The following is a 24,702-nucleotide window of genomic DNA, read 5'->3' as shown; positions in this document are numbered from 1 at the left end:
ATAAACTGAGGGAAGAAACAGGGTTAAAAGCAGCACTGTGTGTGATCACATGAGTTATTGATGATGGTCTGTAGCATTAGAAAGAAAGTACTTGCATTTAAGTTGCATTTTTCATGTCCAGGCTGACCCAAAGTATTTTAAAGGAAATGAACACATTTTGAAGTTCAGTCATTGTTGTTATACAGGCAAATGTGACAGCCAGTTTGTGCATGAAGCCTCACAAATAGCAGTGAAAGGGGATCAGTACATGCGTTTTGATGCTGTTGGTTGAGGGACTAAAGACAAGTTGGCCATGACACTAGAGAATTTCCTTGCTCTTTTTCAAATAGTGCCATGAGGTATTTTACAATCAGCTGAACAAGTAGATGAAGCTTCAGTTTATCATTTCGCCCAAACCTCCAGTGAGTAGCACTCCCTCATACTACATTGAAGTATCATCCAAGATTTGTGCTGAGTTCCTGGAATGGGATCTGAGCCCAGGTCCTTTCTGACAAAGGACAGAAAGCTACCACGGAGCCAAGCTGGTACTCACAATGTTTTACAAAATAATACAATCAATTATCTTCTCTCCTTTTACATCCTCTCCTGATTTTAATTTTCCCCCTCAATTTTTATGTCTCGTTCCCTCTATTTCTATTTTTCATTCACCACTGCCTCTTGTTAGCTGTTGGAAGACACCAAGAGTAATGCTGGGGGAAATGCAGAGACAGTCTGTGACTATGATCCCTGCATGCAGGAAGTCAGAATCCTAAATCAGGTTGGAGATTGCAACGCCCCATATATATGAGTCAATAGGCTTGTCCACTGTGGAGAGTCCTCATATGTTGTAGAGTGCTGTCATGTTACGTGACAAATATGAGAAGTTGCAGTGTAGCTATATGGTGTTCTAGCAATACAATGGTGGAACATCACTGTTTGTTTATAGAGTTTCATAGGGAAGCTAGTTTTTTCTGTGAAGAGGTAGGTAACTGAGAGGTTTCTTCTCCCCAGGTAAGATGAATTAAAGTGTGTTAAAGTTTGAACCTTAAGGTGGGAATTCTGAGGCATTTCCCATTCATACAGTATATTGATTTTAATATAAATGAGCAGTATCCTCTTTATTTAAGTTTTTCTATGTAGATAGCTACAGTCAGAATGGCATTTGATATCCCATATCTCTCCTGTTTCAGATTGAAATGCTGGAACACAAATATGGAGGCCATTTGGTATCTCGCCGGGCTGCCTGCACCATCCAGACAGCTTTCCGTCAGTACCAACTCAGCAAGAACTTTGAAAAGATTCGGAATTCCTTGCTGGAAAGCCGCATGCCCAGGCGCATTTCTCTGCGGAAGGTCAGGTTACAGAATGCCGAGAGTTTAATGGAAGGGTATAACTTTGCAGGAATTCCCTTGGTGCGGTCGCCATCCTTACCTGCAAGTATCAGTGGGGCTCTGACTGAGCTTGAGGACTCCTTCACAGAGCAGGTTAAGTCACTGGCAAAGTCAATCGATGATGCTCTCAGCTCCTGGAGCTTGAAGACAATGTGTTCATTGCAAGACGGCAGTAGTTATCAATTCACAGAGACTTTCAGCAGTGCATCAATGCAGGACGGCGCAGGAGGTGAGATGGGGAAAACAGGGCAAGAAAGCAGTGATAACAAACTGGAAGATGGCCTTGCAAGAAGTGGAAGTACACTTATGATGGCCTTCAGGGATGTCACCTTCCACATTGAGAACAAAAACATGTCAGTTTCTTCACTGCTGGAATCTGCATCGGTTGCCATGACAAACTGTGAGAATGCTTCTTCAGAACCTGAGCAGAATGCTGTGGTTGCAAAAGGTGATCAGGGTCCAGGGGAAGAGGAGAACAAAGGCTCCCAGAATTCTTCTTCAGAACAGGAACAGATGATCATTCAAAGCAATCGTCCTTTCACAGAACTGAATGCCAATATCAACTCAAATGGGGTAGGAGGAGAGTTGGTGGGGCAGGGGCAGAGGCAGATGGCAATGCAGAAGATCCAAATCGATCAAAACAATGGGATCATGCAGGACCATCAGTTGGAATCCAATCGCTTGGACAATGCAGAGCAACTCAGCAGCAGTAGTACAACATCCATCTCGGCTAAGTCTCCATCAGAAGTCTCTTCAAAAGAAGCGCTGCATGCTATGATATTGAGCATGCCCAGGTACCACTGTGAGAACCCAAGCAGCTGCAAGTCACCAACACTCTCTACTGACATCATCCGCAAACGACTCTACCGTATCGGCCTCAATCTTTTCAATGTGTAAGTAAACAGCAACAGCAAAATGCAAGGTTTGATCTAGAGAAGCACATGATGAATAATATTGTCCAGGCCTGAGGGACACTTCCAGGGGCAAGGTATCTACATCCTCCTGAAATGGGAAAACTGCCTAAAGAAGTGAGCTTTTTAGATTATTATTTGTACTTTGTTAGAAACTCTGATGCTGTTGATTTTCTTTTAATTTATGCCTCTGAAATCTACATGAGCTTTCTAGCACACCTAAGTCAGACAGGAGTGCAACAGAAGGTCTGGGAATTAGCCTGAGACCTGTTGTAGCACTGCGATAGGTTAACCAAAAGGCTGGAGGACCCAGGGTCTCTCTGACTGACTCTCTGATTCTGCTACTGTTTCCTCCCCTCTGCTATGACAGGTGCCTGAGATGTGCCCATGGAAGCATGGGCACTCAGCAAGATTGGGGTAATTCCCATTGATCTTGTACACTGTGGTGGGGTCAATGGTAAGTTTCCTGGTGAACACTTACACTGGATGTCACCCCTGTGCATTGTCATCCCCCTGTTCTTTTTTTCTCTTTTCAACCTTATTCATTTTTCCATTTTTTATGCAGCTGTGAAATATTAAGTGAGTTATCATCTTTATAAAATTACATATTGACTACCAGTTCTGATCCTACTGGGAATTTTCTTATTTTCATCCATATGTTTTCTGATAGTTTAATTGCTATGAAACTGCCTTGTCTTATTTTCCCTCTCTTAATTTAACATAATTTTGTGACAATACCCAAGATAAAATTTAATATGGAATGATATACCATTGAGCTTCCCTTTAATTGGAAATGTTTAAAAGGGAGATATTTACATTTGTTCTTCTCAGTTGCCTCTTTTGACCATGTTTATAGTTTACAGCTGTTAACACATGAGAGTATACATTTTCAAGTACTCCCCTGATGTGATACCATGGTTACAAAGGATAAAAGACACCAGTAAGTGTATAACTCACCTTATAACATTGAAGCATTATAGGTAATCTGGTAGACTGCTTTAAGTAAGTATTCTAAAAATGAACAACTAATATATGAAAAGGGGTTGTCATCTAGTAGAATGAACTGCCTTTTACTATGTAGATAAAGTGATAATAGATGAACTGTATATATCACTGATAGAGCAGCGGGACTCTGATTGTCGGTAAATTATTCCTGTAAGATCTGAAAATAAGGTTGGATGGATAAAAATTCTCACACTGTTCTTCTAGAAAGCCCAAGCACAATATACCAAAAATGACTAGAAGCGTCATTATAAATTATCCAATTTTGGCCAATCTTAAATTGTAAATTACCATAACATCACAGAAGTTTGTATGTTGTACCACAAGACATGTAACCATTTCAAATTACCTGACCTGCAGAGTATTTCCAGAATGTTTTATACATGATTTTGAAGGAGTCATCATAAACTAACCTCCAGTTTAATTAAATGGTTATAAAATGAAAGAAGATTCACTTTCTGCGTTAAATGTTGATTGAAGGTTCTGTGGTGCACACTGCAGGTGCGAATGAATATAAGCATTATGTCCATACTGGGACTTCATTGTGTTAGCGTTCAAATCAGATTTTATCCTGCTCAAGGGAAGGCCACACAGAAGTTCTGTGGTGACTTGTTTCTGTGGTAAATCAGAATAACTTTTAGACAGATGCACAAATTAGAAAAACGTAACCACATTTCGCACAATTTTCCATCCACGGAAGTTGAGAGAAATATGTGGGCATTGTGTTGGCAATTTTGGTAGCCAAGAATCCCGGCTGTCAGCACAGACTTGGAAAATGATCCCAACCTGGATTTATCTTGTATCATACTAAGCCTCCATTATTCACTGCTAATAGACGGTCACCATCTATTTGGACCTTGTTTCAATTCACCTTTTAAAACTCCCTTACCACCTGCTCAACATGCAAATGGGTTACCAGGATACAGTGCAAATAGAAAGATTCATTTGGCAAACAAATGCATAGTGTTAATAACATATGCAGAATCCTGGCACAGAAGTACTGTTCAAATAGAAAGCAAGTTAATAAAAGAAAATATGCAACAAATAGACCTAATGCAATCAATTTGACAAAGTACTACTTAGCGCATGTAGGACACAATCATTGCCAAGCTGCTATAGTACTGATGACTTATTTTGATAAATTGGCTCCACAAATACAGTTTGATTTCTAATGTCACAACGTTTGAGTGTTTTGCTTTTCTTCCTTTTTAAAAATGTAAGTATCAGAGCAATGAAGCAAACTCTTCTATGTATCAATGGGCAGCATTTTTTTGTCCGCCCACCGCAGCAGGTTCAATGGTGGGCGTGGGGGTACATTGTGGTGGGAGCTCAAAAATCAGTTTCACACCAGCCTAAAATGACGGTGTGATCTTCCACTCCGCCCTGCATGGTGGGTCGCAATTCCTGCCAGAGGCTGGCATGCCACCTATTTGCATCCCGCTAATGGGATGCTGATGAAGGCCTGATTGGAATCGCATCCCCACCCCCACCCCTGCCCAATTGCCAATGCTGCCAGTGAGAAATCCCATGTCTGGACCAAGGTGGTGTGTAAAAGTTGGCACTTACCTTAAGAAGGCCTGGGGCAGCTCACAGAGATGAGAAGATGGAGGCCTCCAGCGACTGGGCCCTGGGACACCAAGTGCAGCAGTGGATGGGTGGAGCATCATGCACATGGACCTTCTCTGTGTAGCAGCATCCAGGAGGTGGTTGTTTTCAGTGCAGCAACTTCGCCCAGGGTTCCGATCTTCAACCAGCAACTTTGCCCAGGGTTCTGATCTTCAATCAGCAACTTCGCCCAGGGTTCTGATCTTCAATCAGCAACTTCGCCCAGGGTTCTGATCTTCAAGCAACAACTTCGTCCAGGGTTCCGATCTTCAACCAGCAACTTCGCCCAGGGTTCTGATCTTCAATCAGCAACTTCGCCCAGGGTTCTGATCTTCAAGCAGCAACTTCGCCCAGGGTTCTGATCTTCAACCAGCAACTTCGTCCAGGGTTCCAATCTTCAACCAGCAACTTCGCCCAGTGTTCCGATCTTCAACCAGCAACTTCGCCCAGGGTTCTGATCTTCAATCAGCAACTTCACCCAGGGTTCTGATCTTCAACCAGCAACTTCACCCAGGGTTCTGATCTTCAACCAGTGTCTTCGCCCAGGGTTCCGATCTTCAATCAGCAACTTCGCCCAGGGTTCCGGTCTTCAACCAGCAACTTCGCCCAGGGTTCCGATCTTCAAGCAGCAACTTCACCCAGGGTTCCAATCTTCAAGCAGCAACTTCGCCCAGGGTTCCGATCTTCAACCAGCAACTTCTCCCAGGGTTCCGATCTTCAACCAGCAACTTCGCCCAGGGTTCCGATCTTCAACCAGCAACTTCGCCCAGGGTTCCGATCTTCAAGCAGCAACTTCTCCCAGGGTTCCGATCTTCAACCGCAACTTCGCCCAGGGTTCCGATCTTCAAGCAGCAATTTCGCCCAGGGTTCTGATCTTCAAGCAGCAATTTCGCCCAAAGTTCTGATCTTCAAGCAACAACTTATCCCAGGGTACCGATCTTCAAGCAGCAACTTCACCCAGGGTTCCAATCTTCAAGCAGCAACTTCGCCCAGGGTTCCGATCTTCAACCAGCAACTTCTCCCAGGGTTCCGATCTTCAACCAGCAACTTCGCCCAGGGTTCCGATCTTCAACCAGCAACTTCGCCCAGGGTTCCGATCTTCAAGCAGCAACTTCTCCCAGGGTTCCGATCTTCAACCGCAACTTCGCCCAGGGTTCCGATCTTCAAGCAGCAATTTCGTCCAGGGTTCTGATCTTCAAGCAGCAATTTCGCCCAAAGTTCTGATCTTCAAGCAACAACTTATCCCAGGGTACCGATCTTCAAGCAGCAACTTCACCCAGGGTTCCGATCTTCAACCAGCAACTTCGCCCAGGGTTCCGATCTTCAAGCAGCAACTTATCCCAGGGTACCGATCTTCAACCAGCAACTTCGCCCAGGGTTCCGATCTTCAACCAGCAACTTCACCCAGGGTTCCGATCTGCAACCAGTGACTTCTCCCAGGGTTCGGATTTGCAAGCTGCAGGTGGAAGACTGCAGGAGGCTCTAGTGGGCGGCGAGGGTCTGTGTTGGAGGAGCTGGATTAGATGGGCAGGAGGGGAATGAAAAAGGGCAGGTCTGGAGGCCAAGAGAGGGGTGGGGAGGTTGGGGGCGGTAAGGGAAAGACAGAGATGCTGCGGGGGTCATGGAATGGGTGAGCTGGTATGAAGTGGGAGGGTGGGAAGGGCTGTGTTGGAGGGCAGGCGGGGTTGTGCAGGTATGAAGGGTCATGGGGGTGTCGTTATGCAGGTGTGAAGGGGCATGGGGGGCATAGAGGTGTAGTCAGGCTTTGGTGGGGTAGAGGGGAAAGAGATTCAAAGGGAGAGGTCAGTGGAGTTAATGGTAGCTTCCTACGGGGGCACTCTGAGGGTACCACTGGTAGGGCAGGATGATGATGGTTAAAAGGGCAGTGGGAGTCGGTAGGGTGGGAGGGTGAGGGTGCGGCGATGTTGAACGAAGGGGCGCTGAGGGTTTTTGGGGGGATGCGGAACATGATGTGGATTTGGGGGGGGTATTGGCAGGATGAGGGGGGACATGGCTATTGTAATGGGGGCGGGCTCTTCAGGAAGGTTGGGGACTTCATTTACCTATATGGGATGGAAGGTGATTGGGGAGAGTTGAATTGATTCCTGGGGGGGCTCAATGATTATGTTGGGGGGGTGGTTGTGGAGCATGTGAGTGATTGGGCGTCGGGAAAAGGTATTAGACTCTACCTCAAATTTTACTAGCACTGTGGCTGCTCGCAACTATAAGAGCCTCAATGTATAGATATCAAGATGCTGCATGGGAGTAGGGTCATCAGGGATGGGCAGAGAAGTAGGTCAGCTCAACTGGACAACTGTATTACTTACAATTGTATTACTTACAATGCTAGGGCACTGGGACAGATGGGAGTGTGAAGGGCAAAGGCTTAGTGTGCATGGGAGACTTTTTTTTAAAAATTCATTCATGGGATGTGGGCTTCGCTGGCTAGGCCAGCATTTATTGCCCATCCCTAGTTGCCCTTGAGAAGGTGGTGGTGAGCTGCCTTCTTGAACCGCTTCAGTACAAGTAGTGTGGGTATATCCACGGTGCTGTTAGGAAGGGAGTTCCAGGATTTTGACCCAGCGACAGTGAAGGAAAGGTGATATATTTCCAAGTCGGGATTGTGAGTGACTTGAAGGGGAACTTCCAGGTAACGGTGTTCCCGTCTATCTGCTGCCCTTGTTCTTCTAGATGGTAGTGGTCGTGGGTTTGGAACGTACTGTTGAAGGAGCCTTGGTGAATTCCTGCAGTGCATCTTGTAGGTGGTACACACTGCGGCTACTGTGTGTCAGTGGTGGAGGGAGTGAATGTTTGTGGATGTGGTGCCAACCAAGCATGCTGCTTTGTCCTGGATGGTGTCAAGCTTCTTGAGTGTTGTGGGAGCTGCACTCATCCAGGCAAGCAGGGTGTATTTCATCACACTCCTGACTTGTGCCTTGTAGATGGTGAACAGGCTTTGGGGATTCAGGAGGTGAGTTACTCATCGCACGATTCCCAGCCTCTGACCTGTTCTTGTAGCCATAGTATTTACATGGCTAGTCCAGTTCAGTTTCTGGTCAATGGTAACCCCCAGGATGTTGATAGTGGGGGATTCAGTGATGGTAATGCCATTGAACGTCAAGGGGTGATGGTTAGATTCTCTCTTGTTGGAGATGGTCATTGCCTGGCACTTGTGTGGTGCGAATGTTACTTGCCATTATCAGCCCAAGCCGGGATATTACCCACGTCTTGCTGCATTTGGACATGGGCTGCTTCAGTATCTGAGGACTTGCGAATGGTGCTGAACATCATGCAATCATCAGTGAACATCCCCACTTCTGACCTTATGATTGGAGGAAGGTCATTGATGAAGTAGCTGAAGATGATTGAGCTGAGGACACTACCCTGAGGAACTCCTGCAATGATATCCTGGAGCTGAGATGGCTGACCTCCAACAACTACAATCATCTTTCTTTGTGCTAGGTTTGACTCCAACCAGTGGAGAATTTTCCCCCTGATTCCCATTGACTCCAGTTTTGCTAGGGCTCCTTGATGCCACACTCAGTCAAATGCTGCCTTGATGTCAACGGCAGTCTCTCTCACCTCATCTCGGCAGTTCAGCTCCTTTGTCCACGTTTGAACCAAGGTTGTAATGAGGTCAGGAGCTAATTAGCCCTGGCAGAACCCAAACTGGGCGTCAGTGAGCAGGTTGTTGCTAAGTGAGTGCTGCTTGATAGCACTGTTGATGACCCCTTCCATTACTTTACTGATGATCGAGAGTAGATTGATGGGGTGGTAATTGGCCGGGCTGGATTTGTCCTGCTTTTTGTGTACAGGACATACCTGGGCAATTTTCCACATAGCCAGGTAGATGCCAGTGTTGTAGTTGTAACAGTTTGGCTAGGGGCGCAGCAAGTTGTGGAGCACAAGGTTTCAGTACTATTGCCGGAATATTGTCAGGGCCCATTACCTTTGCAGTATCCAGTGCCTTCAGCTGTTTCTTGATATCTCGTAGAATGAATCGAATTGGCTGAAGACTGGACATGCACAATGCTTGCAAGGGCCCTGGCAAATATCTTTGTCAACCTGCACATGCATGACTCCAGGGTACATGGGCTGTCCCTTGGGAGATGATGGGGGGGTGCAGAAATGCACACAGGCTTAAGGACTATTGCAAATAAATCATATTAGACATAATTAAAGTGCAAGTGAACTACATTTACAAAGGTGTGATAACTGTAACAATCATAGTGCACCCGTGCAACCATTTGTGAGTTCAAAATTTCTTAATATTTTGTTCCCTACCACTTCTCCTAGGTGTTCCCCTGACCTCCGCAGCAGGGGTGGAGGTAGCATGCTGACATGTTGGCCCTGTTTCTTTGGCTGACCTTGGCGGCTGTCCTCTGGGGACCCGAGGCCTGGAGGGCCATGGCTTACTTTGGCTGTCCTGCTGTGGGGCAACTGCTCTCTCTGTGGTCACAGAGGACAAGGCTGAAGGGTCACAGTCAAGGGGGATTCGGAAGGGACGGACACACTCAGAGAGCCCCGAGTGGAGGTTCCAGGGGCGTTCAACCTGTGCCCCTCTTCCCTTTGGGTGTTCGGAGGCCCCTGCCTGATTCCTTGAGGGGAAGGAGCACCTGGAGGGAGGTCGAGGTGTCCTGTCCCTCCCTCATGTAACCACTGCAGAAGCTCATCCATGGCTATAGCGATTGAGTGCAGGTCTGTGCGCATCTCCGGCAGAATCTGCTGGACCAGGCTCTCCATGGAGTCACCCTCACCATGGGGACCTCCATGCGCGCACAGGTCAGCACCATTTAGTCAGCCAGCAGGCGGATGGACTCCTCAGCCTCGCATTCCACCCTGTCGAGGGCCTCCAACATCTCTGCCTGGTGTTCCCCTGTCTCTTGCTGCCTCTCCAGCATCTCTTGGACGGCTGATTCCAGAGGCTCATCATTGGACGCGAACCTAGCATATGCCTCTTCCCCAGTGCTCCTCCAAGTGTCGGTGAGCTTGGCTGACCCTGCCTCCTCCTGCTGAAGATATGTGTCTGTGCAGTGACCACCAGAATATGAGACCCTTCCTAAACTAAAAGTAATACCCATTGAAGTGTGTCTCTGGGCTGGTGGAGGGTGCAGGTGTCAGCTGTGACGCCTCTACAAGTGCACTTTTTTGATCAGTGATGTCCTTGCTCTCCTCCGGGTTTATGTGCATAATGGACAGGGCTTCCACAGTTTTGGGCCTTGCCCTCTTCCTGGTTGTACCTGTGAGTGAGAGAGGAGAGGGTGAATGACCGCATGAGCTGCCTCCAACATGGAGGGTCCCTTGACCCTGAGGTTTCTATGAAGTGCATGGATCCTTACTGGATGAAGGCCGTAAGCCAATCTTTCCATCTCCGAAGAATCTGTCCCGCTCCGCCCCTGCCAGCTGGGCCGCCTGCCCCTCGAAGTCAGTCAGTTCTTTAAATTGTGGCTGACCCCCCCCTTACGCCTTCTCCCTCTCTGTCTCTGATTATGGGCAAAATCCTCGGCTCGGCCAGTGGGGGGGGCGTGGCCTGCTCGCTGAGGCATAAAATGGCACACGGTGATGTCGGGCATGTGTCCCGACGTCACCGCGCGTCATTCAGATTTTCAGTTCAGCGGGTGCACACCCGAGTCGGCTACACGCCTGCCAAACTGTCAAAGCCTATTAATGCCAGTTAACTATCAATTAAAACAATAAACTGAGCTGCCCATCCAACCTTAAGGCTGGCGGGCAGGCAAAGAGCCCAGGCGGCCTTCGCATTTTTCATGGAACCTCATCCACGGGCAGAATGAGGTTTCATGAAGGTTTTTAAAGTCTTGTAAAAATTTTTAATAAAATTCATAGACATGTCCCAGCTCACGTGACAGTTTCACATGAGGGGACATGTCCTAAAATATATTTTTTCCTTTATTAAAATTTTTTACATTTAAACTAATCTCCCTGAGGCGGCTCTGTGCCTCAGGGAGATTTCTGTGTGCGAAAGAGCGCAGGCCCCGACTCAGGCAACCGCTCCCCACCCCCGCACGCACAGCAAGTGCTCAGCGCTTCCGGGTGTGCGTCACGCTGGGTGGGCCTTAATTGGCCCGCTCACGTAAAATGGCTGCGCGCACGCCCGTGCCCGCTCATGCCCAACCCTCCCCGACGGGGAGAAAATTCTCCCCTATGGCTTAACTTTTCCTGCGCAAAGAGAGAAGACGGGGTTGAGAGAAATTGGGCTTCATGTATCTTTCTCATGCTTCCACTCTCATAAATAACCCGCTGGATTGTGTGCCATGTGATTGATGCAGTACAGGTTGTCCAGAAGGGCTATGGGCCAGCACCCTCCAGAGAGGTGAGCCCATGCGGAAAGAAGGATAAGTTTCAGAGAGGCAGGCGAGCAGCTGAGGTTTCACTTACCCTGGTGGAGCAGATGACATCATTCATCCTTTTTCGGCATTGCAGGGCAGTTCTCTGCTGGAGGCCCTGAGCACCGACTGCCCTGGAGACTTGCTCCTATGCAGGGTACGTATCCCTGCTCGGCCTCCTCCTCCCATCCACTGAATAGATGAAGTCCCTCCTGGCCGCCACTTGGTCAAGCGGGTCGCCCAGGGAGGCGTCGCTGAACTTGGGTGCCGGAGGTACCTGTCCTCTTCTGGCCACCTGCTCAATCAGCATGGTGGGCAAGTCGCTGTCTGGGCATCTGTTAAATATGGTGCCCGGATATGATGGCAGGAAGTATGCCATCCATCCCGCCCCAGCACGAAAAACATCTGGCAATCCCCGACTGCATAATTAATGTTGCTGGGGCCATGCGATACCGCACAAATTCCCAGCGACCTCTGTGGCAGGAAACATAACCTGTCTTTATGTCTTGGTCTAAGAATCTTTCTTTGAATGTTGCATGCTGCTTTGTAGCTGATCTAGGTTTAGTGTTTCACTCAGCCCAGTAATGCAATTTGAACTTTAATTACAGGAAATTAATTCCAATGGACTATTTTCCTGAAACTCATAATCACATTCTGATTGAATGTGTTTACAATTTCATTGTGACAAACTGGCCGGAGGAACTCATTTATCGCTTCATGTCACAAATCAACCAAAACAGATTTCACTCTTTATTCTCCTCATTATTTGGGACAGATGTGGACTACTCAGTAGAGCAAGACTGCGGTCAAATACAATAAGGAATAAAAGATGACCAGTGTGAGCTTTCTCTGTAATAAGCCATCTGAACCTCTCAATTAAAATAAAGCCTTGGACTCATCCTCAGGGATCCATTATTCCTTACATAAACCATCGGATCCCCTCAATTAGATTGTGTGCTAGTAGTTACTCTCAGTAATCCATTGTACTGTATATTACCTTAAATGGAGAATGTTTTTGCAAGCTACTATAATAAATATCTTGGGAATACTTATGCCTTGTGGTCAATATACCATCAGGTTTTGCATCTGGAATCAAGTTTTGCAGCAGGTTAGAACATTGTCCTTTCACTGCTGGGAACTTGGCTTGAATGCATGTTGGACTAAGAGCGTGAATGAATTTCTTCTTTGTCAGAGGAAAGATAAATTGGATTTGGACATTTTAACTCTGAATGGGCACAATAATGCAAACTCTATTCTGAACCTAATCCATGCGATTCTAGTCTGAGAGTAATTGATAGAGTAATATGGAAGGGCCTTACTCTGTATCTAACCGCCACATAGTTAGTGTAAAGAAGCAGTTTGATGGGATGATCAGCCTTTTCTTGTTCTACATTCCATATGTTCTTTCATATTACACAATACAAATTAAACTAATGAAATTTCCAGAGAATTTAAACATCCAATGTAGTCTAACTTGTGAAGTGATCTGCACCATTTACTTACTAATAATGTAAGTAGCATGAACCTGCTTGTGGGGCCATGTAACAAGGGATCCAGAGTGCAATGTACATGGTGCTCTTCAGCGTTCCTATTCTTCTGTCAAATGTACAATTATTTCTATCTCTCAGATTAATTGTGGCTGATCCTTTGACCTAGTTCCTTCTGAGTCCTGTTAGCCTCTTGTCCCACAGTTTTGCCAAGTTCTGGTGGTTCTTGTCAAATAGAAAGAAATTTTAAAAATCTGAGTTTGAAATTGTATTTAGTCACCTTTGAACTTCTCCCAAAAGGTGTTCTGTAACTTGTCATTTGTACATCATGGCAACTTCTTGGATATTTTTTTCCCCTCAAGATTTCTTCTCCCATAATCCAGAATTGCCTTGGCAAGACGGTGGAGTATAAACTAATCTATAATTCTTGGCCATCACGGAGTTTCCAGTAATAGATCTTTAAGTTTTTTTTGAGTTCCTACTGTGTTTTGTCAGTGCATCCTGCTTAATGGCCTGTTTAATAATGCATTTCTTGTCATCTCTCCAGCAGTAAATGGACTAATTAACACCTTATTCCAGAGACTGAGTTTGAAGTGGATTTCTGCCAATTGAAACATCTTGTTCCTTTGTCTTCACCCTTCACTTGTAACTTATAAGAAATTCCAGCAATGTTTTCATTTTCAACTGAAGTACTGTGACACTGAAACAAATACTAATATTTCAGAAACAATGCTACTTAGGTGCTATCAGTCGCTTATTAATATAAGAGTTTTTCTGTAGTACCAAAACATAAAAAAGAAAAATCTGCTGCCTATGTTCCTTTATTCTCGTCCTTCAGTTATTTTTCTTGCATTTCCTTTTACTTAACTCCTAATAATTATAATCTATTCCAACTAATTTGGACCTTTCTTCTATTTTAACTTTTTTTCTTACCTTGTTTACTTAACCCCTTGGATCCTAGACCTAGATCAGGTGTTCTAGTAGCAGAAACAGCAAGAAAAATCAAGTTGTAGGCCCTACACTGCCTCTGCACCCTGATCTTGGTTTTTCTTCCTTCCCCCTGCTGGGAATGCTGTCTGTTGCCCCTTTCCCACTCATCCCAAGAAAATATTAATAAGGAGGTGAGCTTACTTCTCCCCGAGCTATCCTTTCTTCTTCACTCTCTGGGACCATCCAGGTGAAGCCCAGCAATATTTTCAAGAGATGCTGTGGGAACACCCACAAAAACATGAGCTGTCTCTTCTATTCTTCAGATGCTGCGCCAACACCGCCTGGATTTTCCTGGGGTCATTAGCGGACTGCAAAATTCTTGCTGCCATGGATTCTGCTAGGAACCTTTCATGCATATATAATGACCTGTGATCCAGGGATGAGGTCATGGTGGGATTGAGGAGTGGGTGAATGTACAACCCTGATCCTGTAGGGCCAGGAATAGGCAAATGTAGCTCCTATTGTCCATTTTGGACAAGGCAGCAAGTATTAGGAATCAGACATGGGGGGCTGGCATTAGAGGCAGGTTCTGAAACAAGCATACAACTGGGGAGCTGGGGAGCAAAGCATGTTGGAGAGGAGACTGGACAGCAATATGATTGCGTTAACTGTTTTTCTGGAATTATTTCTCCCATATGATGGTCTTCAATCAATCACATGACTGATAATGTCAGATGATAGGCATGGACCAGTCACCAATGTTGCAGGCACTCTACAATCATACATTCTTTCCAATCATATCAACATAAATGTTTAACTGTATAGATGCAAGTGGCATCTAGTAGCAGAACCTCAATATTGTATCATACTTTATATTTTCATTATATTGACAGGCTTTGAATTTGGACATTGATCGTTTTTCCTGGAGTAGCATTGCATTGCACTTATAGATTTAGATATAGACCAATCATTGATTTGAAGTTATCTCAGCATTGTATTCAAGGGAATGTGACAATTTAAATTCAGACCAAACCTGATGACAGCCCGGTCTTGAAACAATGTCCTTTTATATCAGGACTCTGCTATTAAGGCCACTTTAATTGAGTAATACATTTAAGCAATAATAATTGTGTGGGAGTTATAATTAAGGACAAGCCATTTAACTGAAGGATAATGCCTCATGCCACATTTTTCAATTAAAGGCTATACTTAATTAGCAAAGCAGTATTATGATTCAATTTATTTTCGGAGAGTGGATCTGCGCGAGAAGGGCAGTGGCGCCGGGAGATAAAAACCGGTGGCAGAGAGCCCCTTCAACCTGTTTCTATCTGTTAGGGCCGAAAGTGTGACATCAAAGGAAAACAGGTAGGTGATTGGTGGGTATCTCTCCCGTGTCTCTTTTGATCACCTAGTGGTCTAAATCAGGAGATGTTATTACAGCTGAAGAGTGCAGTTAAGAAATTCACTTTTGAAATATTTAACATCCAAATTAATTAATTAAATAGAATCGAGATGGCTGGGCAGGTGATGTGCTGCAGCTGAAGTAAGTTGGAGCTGGTGGACGCTGGTGGGATCCACAGTGACTATATCTGAAACAAGCGTTGGCTGCTCGAGGAATTTCGGCTCAGAGTTGATGAGCTGGAGTTGGAGCTGCAGACACTGCAACACATCAGGGAGGGAGAGAGTTACCTGGGCACTGTGTTTCAGGAGACAGTCACACCTCTTAGATTAATTACATCAGATTTGGACTGTGGTCAGGTACAGGAGGGTGTAATTGCGAGTGAGGCAGGTATGGGGATCCAGTATTTAGTTCTCGAGGAGCCTCAGCCAGTGCCTTTGTCCAATAGGTACAAGGTCATTGCTCCCGGTGTGGACAAGGGCACAGACTGCAAGGAGGGTGAGCAAACTGACCACGGCACCATGGTACAGAGCGTCATTCAAGTGGGGTGAGAAAAGTGAAATGTAGTAGTAATAGGGGAGAGCATAGTTAGGGGAATAGATACTGTTCTCTGCAGCAAAGACAGAGAATCCCAAAGGCTGTGTTGCCTACCTGGTGCCAAGATTAAGGACATCTCTTCTGGGCTGGAGAGCAACTTGGAGTGGGAGGGGAAGGATCCGGTTGTCATGGTCCATATAGGTACTAATGACATAGGTAGGACTAGGAAAGAGGTTCTGCTGAGAGACGAGCAGCTCGGGGCTAAATTACAAAGCAGAACCACAAAGGTAATAATCTCCGGATTATTACCTGAGCCACATGTAAATTGGCATAGGGTAAATAAGATTAGAGAGGTAAATGCGTGGTCAGTTTGCTCACCCTCCTTGCAGTCTGTGCCCTTGTCCACACCGGGAGCAATGACCTTGTACCTATTGGACAAAGGCACTGGCTGAGGCTCCTCGAGAACTAAATACTGGATCCCCATACCTGCCTCACTCGCAATTACACCCTCCTGTACCTGACCACAGTCCAAATCTGATGTAATTAATCTAAGAGGTGTGACTGTCTCCTGGTATGGGAGAAATAGGTTCCAAGTCATGGAGCACTGGCACCAGCATTGGGGAAGGAGAAAGCTGTTCCATTAGGATGGGCTTCATTTGAGCCATGCTGGGACCAGTGTCCTGGCAAATCTTATGACTAGGGTTGTAGATAGGTCTTTAAACTAATTAGTGGGGTGGTGGGGGGGGAGAGTTCAATTGAAGGGAAGTTTAAAAAATCAAAAAGAAACAGGAGAGCAGAGGTGCAGGGTAGTGAAGAGGCGAATGGTAATCAAAATATGACAGGAAGGGGCAGAAAATATAAGCAGAAGTGTGCAGCAGAAATTAGAACCAGAATGAGCAATAATGGTAAAAAGTCAAAGCTTAAGGCTCTTTATCTGAATTCACGCAACATTTGTAACAAGATAGGTGAGTTGGCGGTACAAATGGAAATAAATGAATATGACTTGATAGCTATTACAGAGATGTGGTTACAGGGTGCCCAAGACTGGAAATTCAATATTCAAGGGTATTCAACATTCCGGAAAAATAGGCAGAAAGGAAAAGGAGGTGGGGTAGCTTTGCTAACAAAGGAAGGTATCAGTGTGGTGGTGAGTAGTGGCATAGGCGCAATAGATTGTGATGTGGAATCAGTTTAGGTGGAAGTAAAGAATAGCAAGGGGAAGGAGTCATGTTTGGGAGTTGTCTATAGGTCCCCAAAGAGTTGCCTCACTGTAGGACAAACTATAAATTGGGAAATAATGGAGGTGTGTAAGTTGGGTGCTACAATTGTCATGGGTGATTTTAATCTGCATATTGACTGGACAAATCAGATTGACAGGGGTAACATGGAAGACGAATTTGTAGAGTGCATCAGGGATTGTTTCTTAGAGCAATACATTGCAGAACCTACCCGGGAACAGGCTATTTTAGATCTAATAATATGTAATGAGATGGGATTAATAAGAGATAGCGTAGTGAAGGATCATCTAGGGGGTAGCAATCACAACATGGTAGAATTTCAAATTCAGTTTGAGGGTAAGCAACTCGGGTCTCAAACCAACGTCCTCAACTCAAATAAGGGCAGTTACAGAGGTATGAAGAAAGAGTTGTCTAAAGAGGCTGGGAAAATAGACTAAGGGGAAGGTCAGTTGATGAGCAGTGGCAGACATTTAAGCAGATATTTCATAACGCTTGGCAAAAATTTATGCCGATCAAAAAGAAGGACTTGATGAGAAGGATGAACCACCTGTGGTTAACAAAGGTGGTCAAGGAGAGTATCCAATCAAAAACTAAGGCATACAAAGTGGCAAAAACTAGTGGTAGGCCAGGGTTTGGGAATTTTTTAGGAACCAGCAGATGACTAAAAAGCTAATAAAGAGGGAGAAAATTTATTATGAAAGTAAATTGGCAAGAAATATAAAAACGAACAGCAGATGAGCTTCCACAGGTATCTAAAAAGAAAGAGAGTGGCTAAAGTGAGTGTGGGACCCCTGGAGGACGTGACTGGAGAATTGACAATGGGGAACAGGAAAATGGCAGATAATTTAAACCAATTTTTTGCATCGGTCTTCATGGTAGAGGACACTATAAACTTCCCAAAGATATCAGATAAGCAAGGAGCTAATGGGAGGAAAGATCTTGTAATAGCCTCTATCACGAGGGACAAAGTATTTGAGAAACTATTGGGACTAAAGACAAAGAAGTCACCAGGACCTGATGGCCTGCATCCAAGGGTTTTAAAGGAAATGGCTGCAGAGATAGTGGAGGCATTGGTCGAAATATTCCAGAACTTACTGGATTCTGGGAGGGTTCCAGCCGATTGAAAAACCTCTAATGTAACACCCCTTTTCAAGAAGGGAGGGAGACAAAAAGCAGAAAACTAAAGGCCAGTCAGCCTAACATTTGTCATTGGGAAAATGCTAGAGTCCATTATTAAGGAAGAAACAACAGGACATTTAGAAAAGCTTAACACAATCAAACAGAGTCAACATGGTTTTGTGAAAGGGAAATCATGTTTGACAAATTTGCTACAGTTCTTTGAGGATATAACAAACAGAGTTGATAAAGTGGAACCGATAGCTGTAGTGTATTTGGATTTCCAGAAGGCATTCGATAAGGTGCCACATAAAAGGTTATTGCACAAGATAGGAGCTCACAGCATTGGGGGTAATGTGTTAGCATGGATTGAGGACTGGTTGAGTTGGGATTAATTGGTCTTTTTAAGGTTGGAAAGACATAACTAGTGGAGTGCCACAAGCATCAGTCCTAGGACCTCTATTTACTATCTATATTAATGACTTGGAGGAGGGGGCAGAGTGTAATGTATCCAATTTTGCTGATGATACAAAAATAGGTGGCAAGGCATGTTGTGATGAGGACATAAGGAATCTGCAAGGCAATATAGACAGGTTGAGTGAGTGGGCAAAAGCTTGACAGATGGAGTTTAATGTAGGAAAGTGTGAGGTCATGTACTTTGATAGGAAGAATCAAAAGGCAGACTATTACTTAAATAAAGAGAGACTCCAAAAAAGTGCAGCACGGAGGGATCTGGGGGCAGAATTCTCCAGTCGGTGAGCGGGGGTGGGGCCCGCTTGCCGATGCATAAAATGACACGCGGTGACGTCAGGCGTGTGTCCCGACATCACCGCGCGTCATTTGGGTTGTCAGTTCGGAGGTGGCTGCGCACCCACCAAACTGTCAAAGGCCTATAAAGGCCATTTAAATAGTCATTAACTCAATTAAATGAGCTGCCCGTCCAACCTTAAGATTGGCGGCAGGCGAAGAGCCCAGGCAGCCTACGTATTTTTCATGAAACTTCATCCACAGGCGGGATGAGGTTTCATGAAGTGTTTTTTAAATGTAATAAAAATTGTTACATTAATTCCTTGACATGTCCCAGCTCATGTGACAGTGTCGCATGAGGGGACATGTTTCAAAAGTTTTTTCCTTCCTTTATTTAAACTTACACATGACAAATGGATCTCCCTGAGGCACCTCTGTGCCTCAGGGAGATCTCTGCGCTCTTTCGCACACATGCACAAAATAGCACAGGGAACCACTCAGGGAATCTCCCCCCCCCACCACCCCCCGCCCGCATAGGGAGTGCTCTGCGCTTCCAGGCATGCGTCACGCTGGGCGGGCCTTAATTGCCCCGCTCGTGTAAAATGGCGGCGTGTCCCCAATCGGGGGCGCCGATCAGGTTCACGCCCGCCTCCACCCGTCCCCTCACAACCCCCCCGATGGGGGGGGATATTTTTCCCTGGGTGTTCTTGAGCATGAAACACAAAAGGTTAGCATGCAGATATAATTAGAAGACAAATGGAATTTTGGCCTGTTTTGCTAGGGGTTGGAGTTTAAAAATAGGGAAGTCTTGTTACAACTGTACAGGGTGTTGGTGAGGCCGCACCTGGTGTACTGTGTACAGTTTTGGTCCCTGTATTTAAGAAAGAATATACTGGCATTGGAGACAGTTCAAAAGAGATTCACTAGGCTGATTCCTGGCATGAAGGGATTGACTTATCAAGAATAGCTAAACAGGTTAGGCCTTTATTCATTAGAATTTAGAAGAATGAGGGGTGATCTTCTTGAAATGTACAAGATGCTGAGGGGGCTTGACATGGTAGATGTTGAGAAGATGTTTCCACTAGTGGGGAACTCAAAACTAGGGGACATAGTTACAGAATAAGGCGACACTCATTTAAAACTGAGATGCAAAGGAATTTTTTCTCACAGAGGGTAGTGAATGTCTGGAATTCTCTGCCCCAGAGAGTTGTGGAGGCTAGATCATTGCAAGTATTTAAAGAGGAGGTAGATAGATTTTTGAAATATTGGGGAGTTGAGGGCTATAAGGAGCTGGCACAAAAGAGGTGTTGAGGCCTGGGACAGATCAACCATGATCTTATTGAATAGCGGGGCAGGCTTGAGAGGCTAAATAGCCTACTCCTGCTCCTATTTCTTATGTTCTTATGTAAGAGAAAAGAATATTCAATTTAAAGCTTTTGAAAAAAATAGGTGTTGGAGAAATCTTAAACATTTCAGGGACAAGCTATTGGGGCTGAAGTAGTTTGGTGGGATTAGGAGAGGTCAATGGGAAGTAGGCAGCTGTTTCAGATTGTATAGTTCCATGGGGTGGGAGGCAGCTCCGTGGTAGAGAAGGCTTTTCAACAGGATGGTAAAGAGATCAATGGAAAGGGTAATAGCTGAGCAAAATGAGAGATAGTCATTGAAATCCCTGGGTATTTGATTGGGACTAATGGGGCAGGGTAATTCAGTATAATTGAAACCAGCTCAATATGATTGAGGACAAACTGTTAAGTTGTGGGACAGCTTGGTGTTGTAGGGAGTAGCTTATAGGGTGGGAAACAACTGCATATAATTGGGACTGCTCAGGATGCTTGGAAAAGCACTTTGAGGCAAACATTGCGTGGTATATTTTTTGGCAGCACTGTGAAATACCAGGCGTAACAACAGGCATTAGCAAAACAGCATAGGAATTGTTGTGGTATGCTTAGAAAGAGCTTTAATAACTACATTTGTCTATTCTAAAGCTATTAATACATATCCATCCTAATCTGTTACCCCACTTCAGTCCCTCTTTTTGGACCCCTGCTCAGGCTCTACTTGGCCCAGGAGGGACATTCCCAAGATTCTCTGCCCGCCAAAAATTCTAGGGATCCTGCTAGATTCCGGTGGACTTTGGGTCTGCTACTCTACTGTATGGTTCCAGTGTCTCAGGTGATGGCCAGATGATCAAATTCAGTTCTCTTAAAAAGATTGTATGTTGCATCCTCTTTCCCTAACTCTATCTCCTACCCTTAACCATGTTATCAAACCATATTACACATGCAATAGTTACCAATTTTCATTTTTTGTATGGAGTTCAGCATTTTGAATTAAAAGCCTCAGATTATGAGTTGGATTAAAGGAAAGTATACTCAAACAAACTAATGTTTTAAGTTATAAGATTTGAGTTGAGATTTCTGGCCAAAAGAATCACAATTCAAACGTATTCTAAAGATATAAGAGGGTTTTCCTTTGTTTGAAATGAACCAGCCTTTGCACCACTCTCTTGAGACTAGCAGGTAGCTAACTCTTTCCACCAGCTGCTGAATTAATCCATTCTACCTCAAGCATTGTGGACTCTTGTACTTCTATTTGGAGATAAATACAAATGTAACAAGATTTCTAGCAACTTAAAAAATTTATATGTAGATTTTCAATGCCACAGCATAGTCATGGTTTGGAGGCTTTACTTTACCTTTAAAAACAATGTTGACTTTACCCATTATCTCGTTCAGGCTGTCTGGAGAGACTTTACAGTCCAATGAAGTATTATTTCTAAAACAGAAATCACACATTTGTTTGATTCCTGGTATTAACATGTTTTGCTTCTTTGTCTTCTTCCCCTTAAACAAGATTTAATTTTCTCAAAAGTAACCCACTAGATTTTGTTTCCATTTTAAAATTATCTCAGATCCAAACAGCAGTATTGTTGAGCTGCCGCTGCCAAAGATTGGATTTCTGCCAAACTTCGTTAAGACTTTGGGCTTAACTTTATATTTTGGGAACAGACTTACAAGTACATTTTAAACTCCTTTTTTCGCAAAAGCTTGCAGCATTTGAATTAGTATCAATTGTCAAATCTTTTAAAATAAAAAAAATCCTTTTCCTTTTTGAGAACTTTATCGGGAACCAAACTTAAATCTTTAAACTTTGTAAGAATTGTAATTTACACTATCAAAATTAAAACTACCTCTTTCTCATGTGTATAAATTTGTATCCAGATTAAAAGGCCCACATATTTATCAACACATATTCTTTATCTTAGATAGAATCATTGTTTTTCACAAGTAACTTGCTAAAAGATCTGATACTCTGATACTGATTGGTCAGCATGTTTGTATCAAATCTCCTGATACTGATTGGTCAGCATGTTTGTATCAAATCTCCTGATACTGATTGGTCAGTATGTTTGTATCAAATCTCCTGATACTGATTGGTCAGCATGTTTGTATCAAATCTCCTGATACTGATTGGTCAGTATGTTTGTATCAAATCTCCTGATACTGATTGGTCAGTATGTTTGTATCAAATCTCCTGATACTGATTGGTCAGCATGTTTGTATCAAATCTCCTGATACTGATTGGTCAGTATGTTTGTATCAAATTTCCTGATACTGATTGGTCAGTATGTTTGTATCAAATCTCCTGATACTGATTGGTCAGCATGTTTGTATCAAATCTCCTGATACTGATTGGTCAGTATGTTTGTATCAAATCTCCTGATACTGATTGGTCTGCATGTTTGTATCAAATCTCCTGATACTGATTGGTCAGTATGTTTGTATCAAATTTCCTGATACTGATTGGTCAGTATGTTTGTATCAAATCTCCTGATACTGATTGGTCAGTATGTTTGTATCAAATCTCCTGATACTGATTGGTCAGTATGTTTGTATCAAATCTCCTGATACTGATTGGTCAGTATGTTTGTATCAAATCTCCTGATACTGATTGGTCAGTATGTTTGTATCAAATCTCCTGATACTGATTGGTCAGTATGTTTGTATCAAATCTCCTGGCCTGAATGGGTGAAGTCAAAATTTTTTTTAAAGGTGAAGTAAAGCCTCTAGACCATGGGCAGAATTTTCTGCCTGTCAGGCGGGCGGTGCGGGAGTGGGCGTGGGCAGACGCAGACCTGATCACCGCCTGCGATTGGGTCTGCGCTGCCATTTTACGCAGGTGGGTCAATTAAGGCCCGCCCAGTGTGAATCGTAGCTCCCGAGGGCAGCGGGAGTGGGCAGGCAGCGGCGGGACTTCAATCACCGCTGGGTCCAATGGCGACCCGGCGGCCTGTTTTAAAAAGTTGCTGCAGCCTTTCGAAGGCTGCGAATCATGGCCAGAGGTAGGGCTTCCCAGAGTGCTGTTGCTGCTGCTGCTTATCAGGCCAGGCAGGAGGGTAGGGCAGGGGTGCACTGTGCCCCTCGTTTTTCTGATGATTGCCTTGTTGCCCTCCTTGAGGAGGTGGCAGCCCAACGGGAGGTGCTCGTACCCCAGGATGGGAGGAGGAACAGCAGGGGCCCCCTCTCACACCTGAGGGCCCTGAAGTCATGAACTCACCAGCGTCACACTACCTCTGCCAGGCAGGCACCAGTGCAAATACTAGTACCTCGGCTAATGTCCCGGAACACAGCGGTGAGGGCAGTTCACAGTCGCTGGAGGAGCTAACAGAGACAGAGAGTGCCCATGGCGCCAGCAGTCGGAGGACTGCAGGGGACCAGGCACGTGCTCATTCGGTGCCTGATGATGTGCCTCTGGAGTTGTCTGCGACACAGCAGGGGCAGGAAATGTGGCCGGGTGTGCGGGAGCATCTGGGGGAGATACATGAGACAATGCTTGTCTTGGTGTCCGTGGTAGAGGAGTCTACACGGACTATCTCCGAAGCAATGAACCTCATGGCTGAGCACCATGTGTCCTCCATGGGGAGAGTGGTGATCCTCATGGAGAAGCTCCTCCAGGAGACCAATCAGGGCTTCCTGGGGATGCACGTGAACCAGCAAGCCCTCACATCGGCATTGACCTCAGCTGATCAGTGCCAGTGTGGGAGATGGTCTGGGCACCAAGTTTCCCAGCTCGGTGTCCATCCATCCACGGCGAGCAGGGAGGTCTGAAGTGACCTCATGTCGGCGCAGCAGCTGCCTGTCGTCTCTGCGGGCTCCTCTCAGGGCACTCTGGATGAGGGCGGCAGCTCCTCTGCCTCTCTGCCAGTGACCATTGCATCCAGTGAGGCTGCGACGACTGGGGAGATGCCAGCTGTGGACCTGGCAGCTCCCTCCCAGGTGGGGCCAGCACAGGCTCCACGGGCCAGAGGACGACCACCAAGGTCATCGAGGCCAACAGGACAACAAAGTGAGCAGGCTGTCTCAGATGCCACTCCCAGTGATGGGGCAATACCAAGACGTAGCACCCACAAATGGAAACATAAGGCACCTTAGGCACACCACGGGTTTATCACTGGTGCTTTTGTGTTGGCTCGAGATGAAGTCTTTATGAGTTGCTGTGATTTTTAAAACCTTTGTCATTTTGTTTTCTTAAGTTCTTTTGGTTGTAATATTAAATTCAGACATGTGACCATGGCTGAGGGTGCCTCTTTTCTTCTGCAGGTGGATGGTTACCAATAATGTTATGAGTGATTTGTGGGACATTCAGCTTTATTAACAAGGCCCTTGGTTAATGTTCCTATCCAGGCAGATTTGGCACTTAGGTCTCGAATATGAAGCCTACAGCCCAGGCTTGTCCTGGAGGTCCATATGTGGTGTACTAGCTGAAGGTTCGTTGGATTAAAGCCTCCCGGATGTCCCTGCCTCTCTGTAGTATGTCCGGGTCAGCGTCTACCCCCTCAGCATTTCCCTGTGCGTGCTCATCCTCGGACTCACTGCTGGACTCATTGTGTGCAGCTGCAGCCACTGCATCTACATCTTCATTGTCCACAGCGTTCCCCCCTTTCCAGCGCAAGATTGTGGCGAGTGCAGCATGCACCCACTATCACCAACACACAATCTGGGGGGTACTGGAGTGT

At 45.3% G+C, this 24,702-nt stretch overlaps 1 protein-coding gene across 1 annotated transcript in view; it reads left to right on the top strand.

The window, feature by feature from the left end:
* LOC144696823 (IQ motif and SEC7 domain-containing protein 3-like) overlaps positions 1–24,702 on the top strand; it is a 220,584-nt gene that overhangs the window by 78,448 nt on the left and 117,434 nt on the right. The window contains exon 2 of the mRNA XM_078568571.1: positions 1,170–2,263. Within this exon, the coding sequence (XP_078424697.1) occupies positions 1,170–2,263 (1,094 nt within the window). The remainder of the gene's footprint in view (positions 1–1,169; positions 2,264–24,702) is intronic.

Source organism: Cetorhinus maximus, chromosome 22 (genome assembly GCF_964194155.1).
Source record: "Cetorhinus maximus chromosome 22, sCetMax3.hap1.1, whole genome shotgun sequence".
Lineage (NCBI taxonomy): Eukaryota > Metazoa > Chordata > Chondrichthyes > Lamniformes > Cetorhinidae > Cetorhinus > Cetorhinus maximus.
The sequence above is the reverse complement of the archived record's forward strand: the minus strand, read 5'-3'. Positions and strand labels throughout refer to the sequence as shown.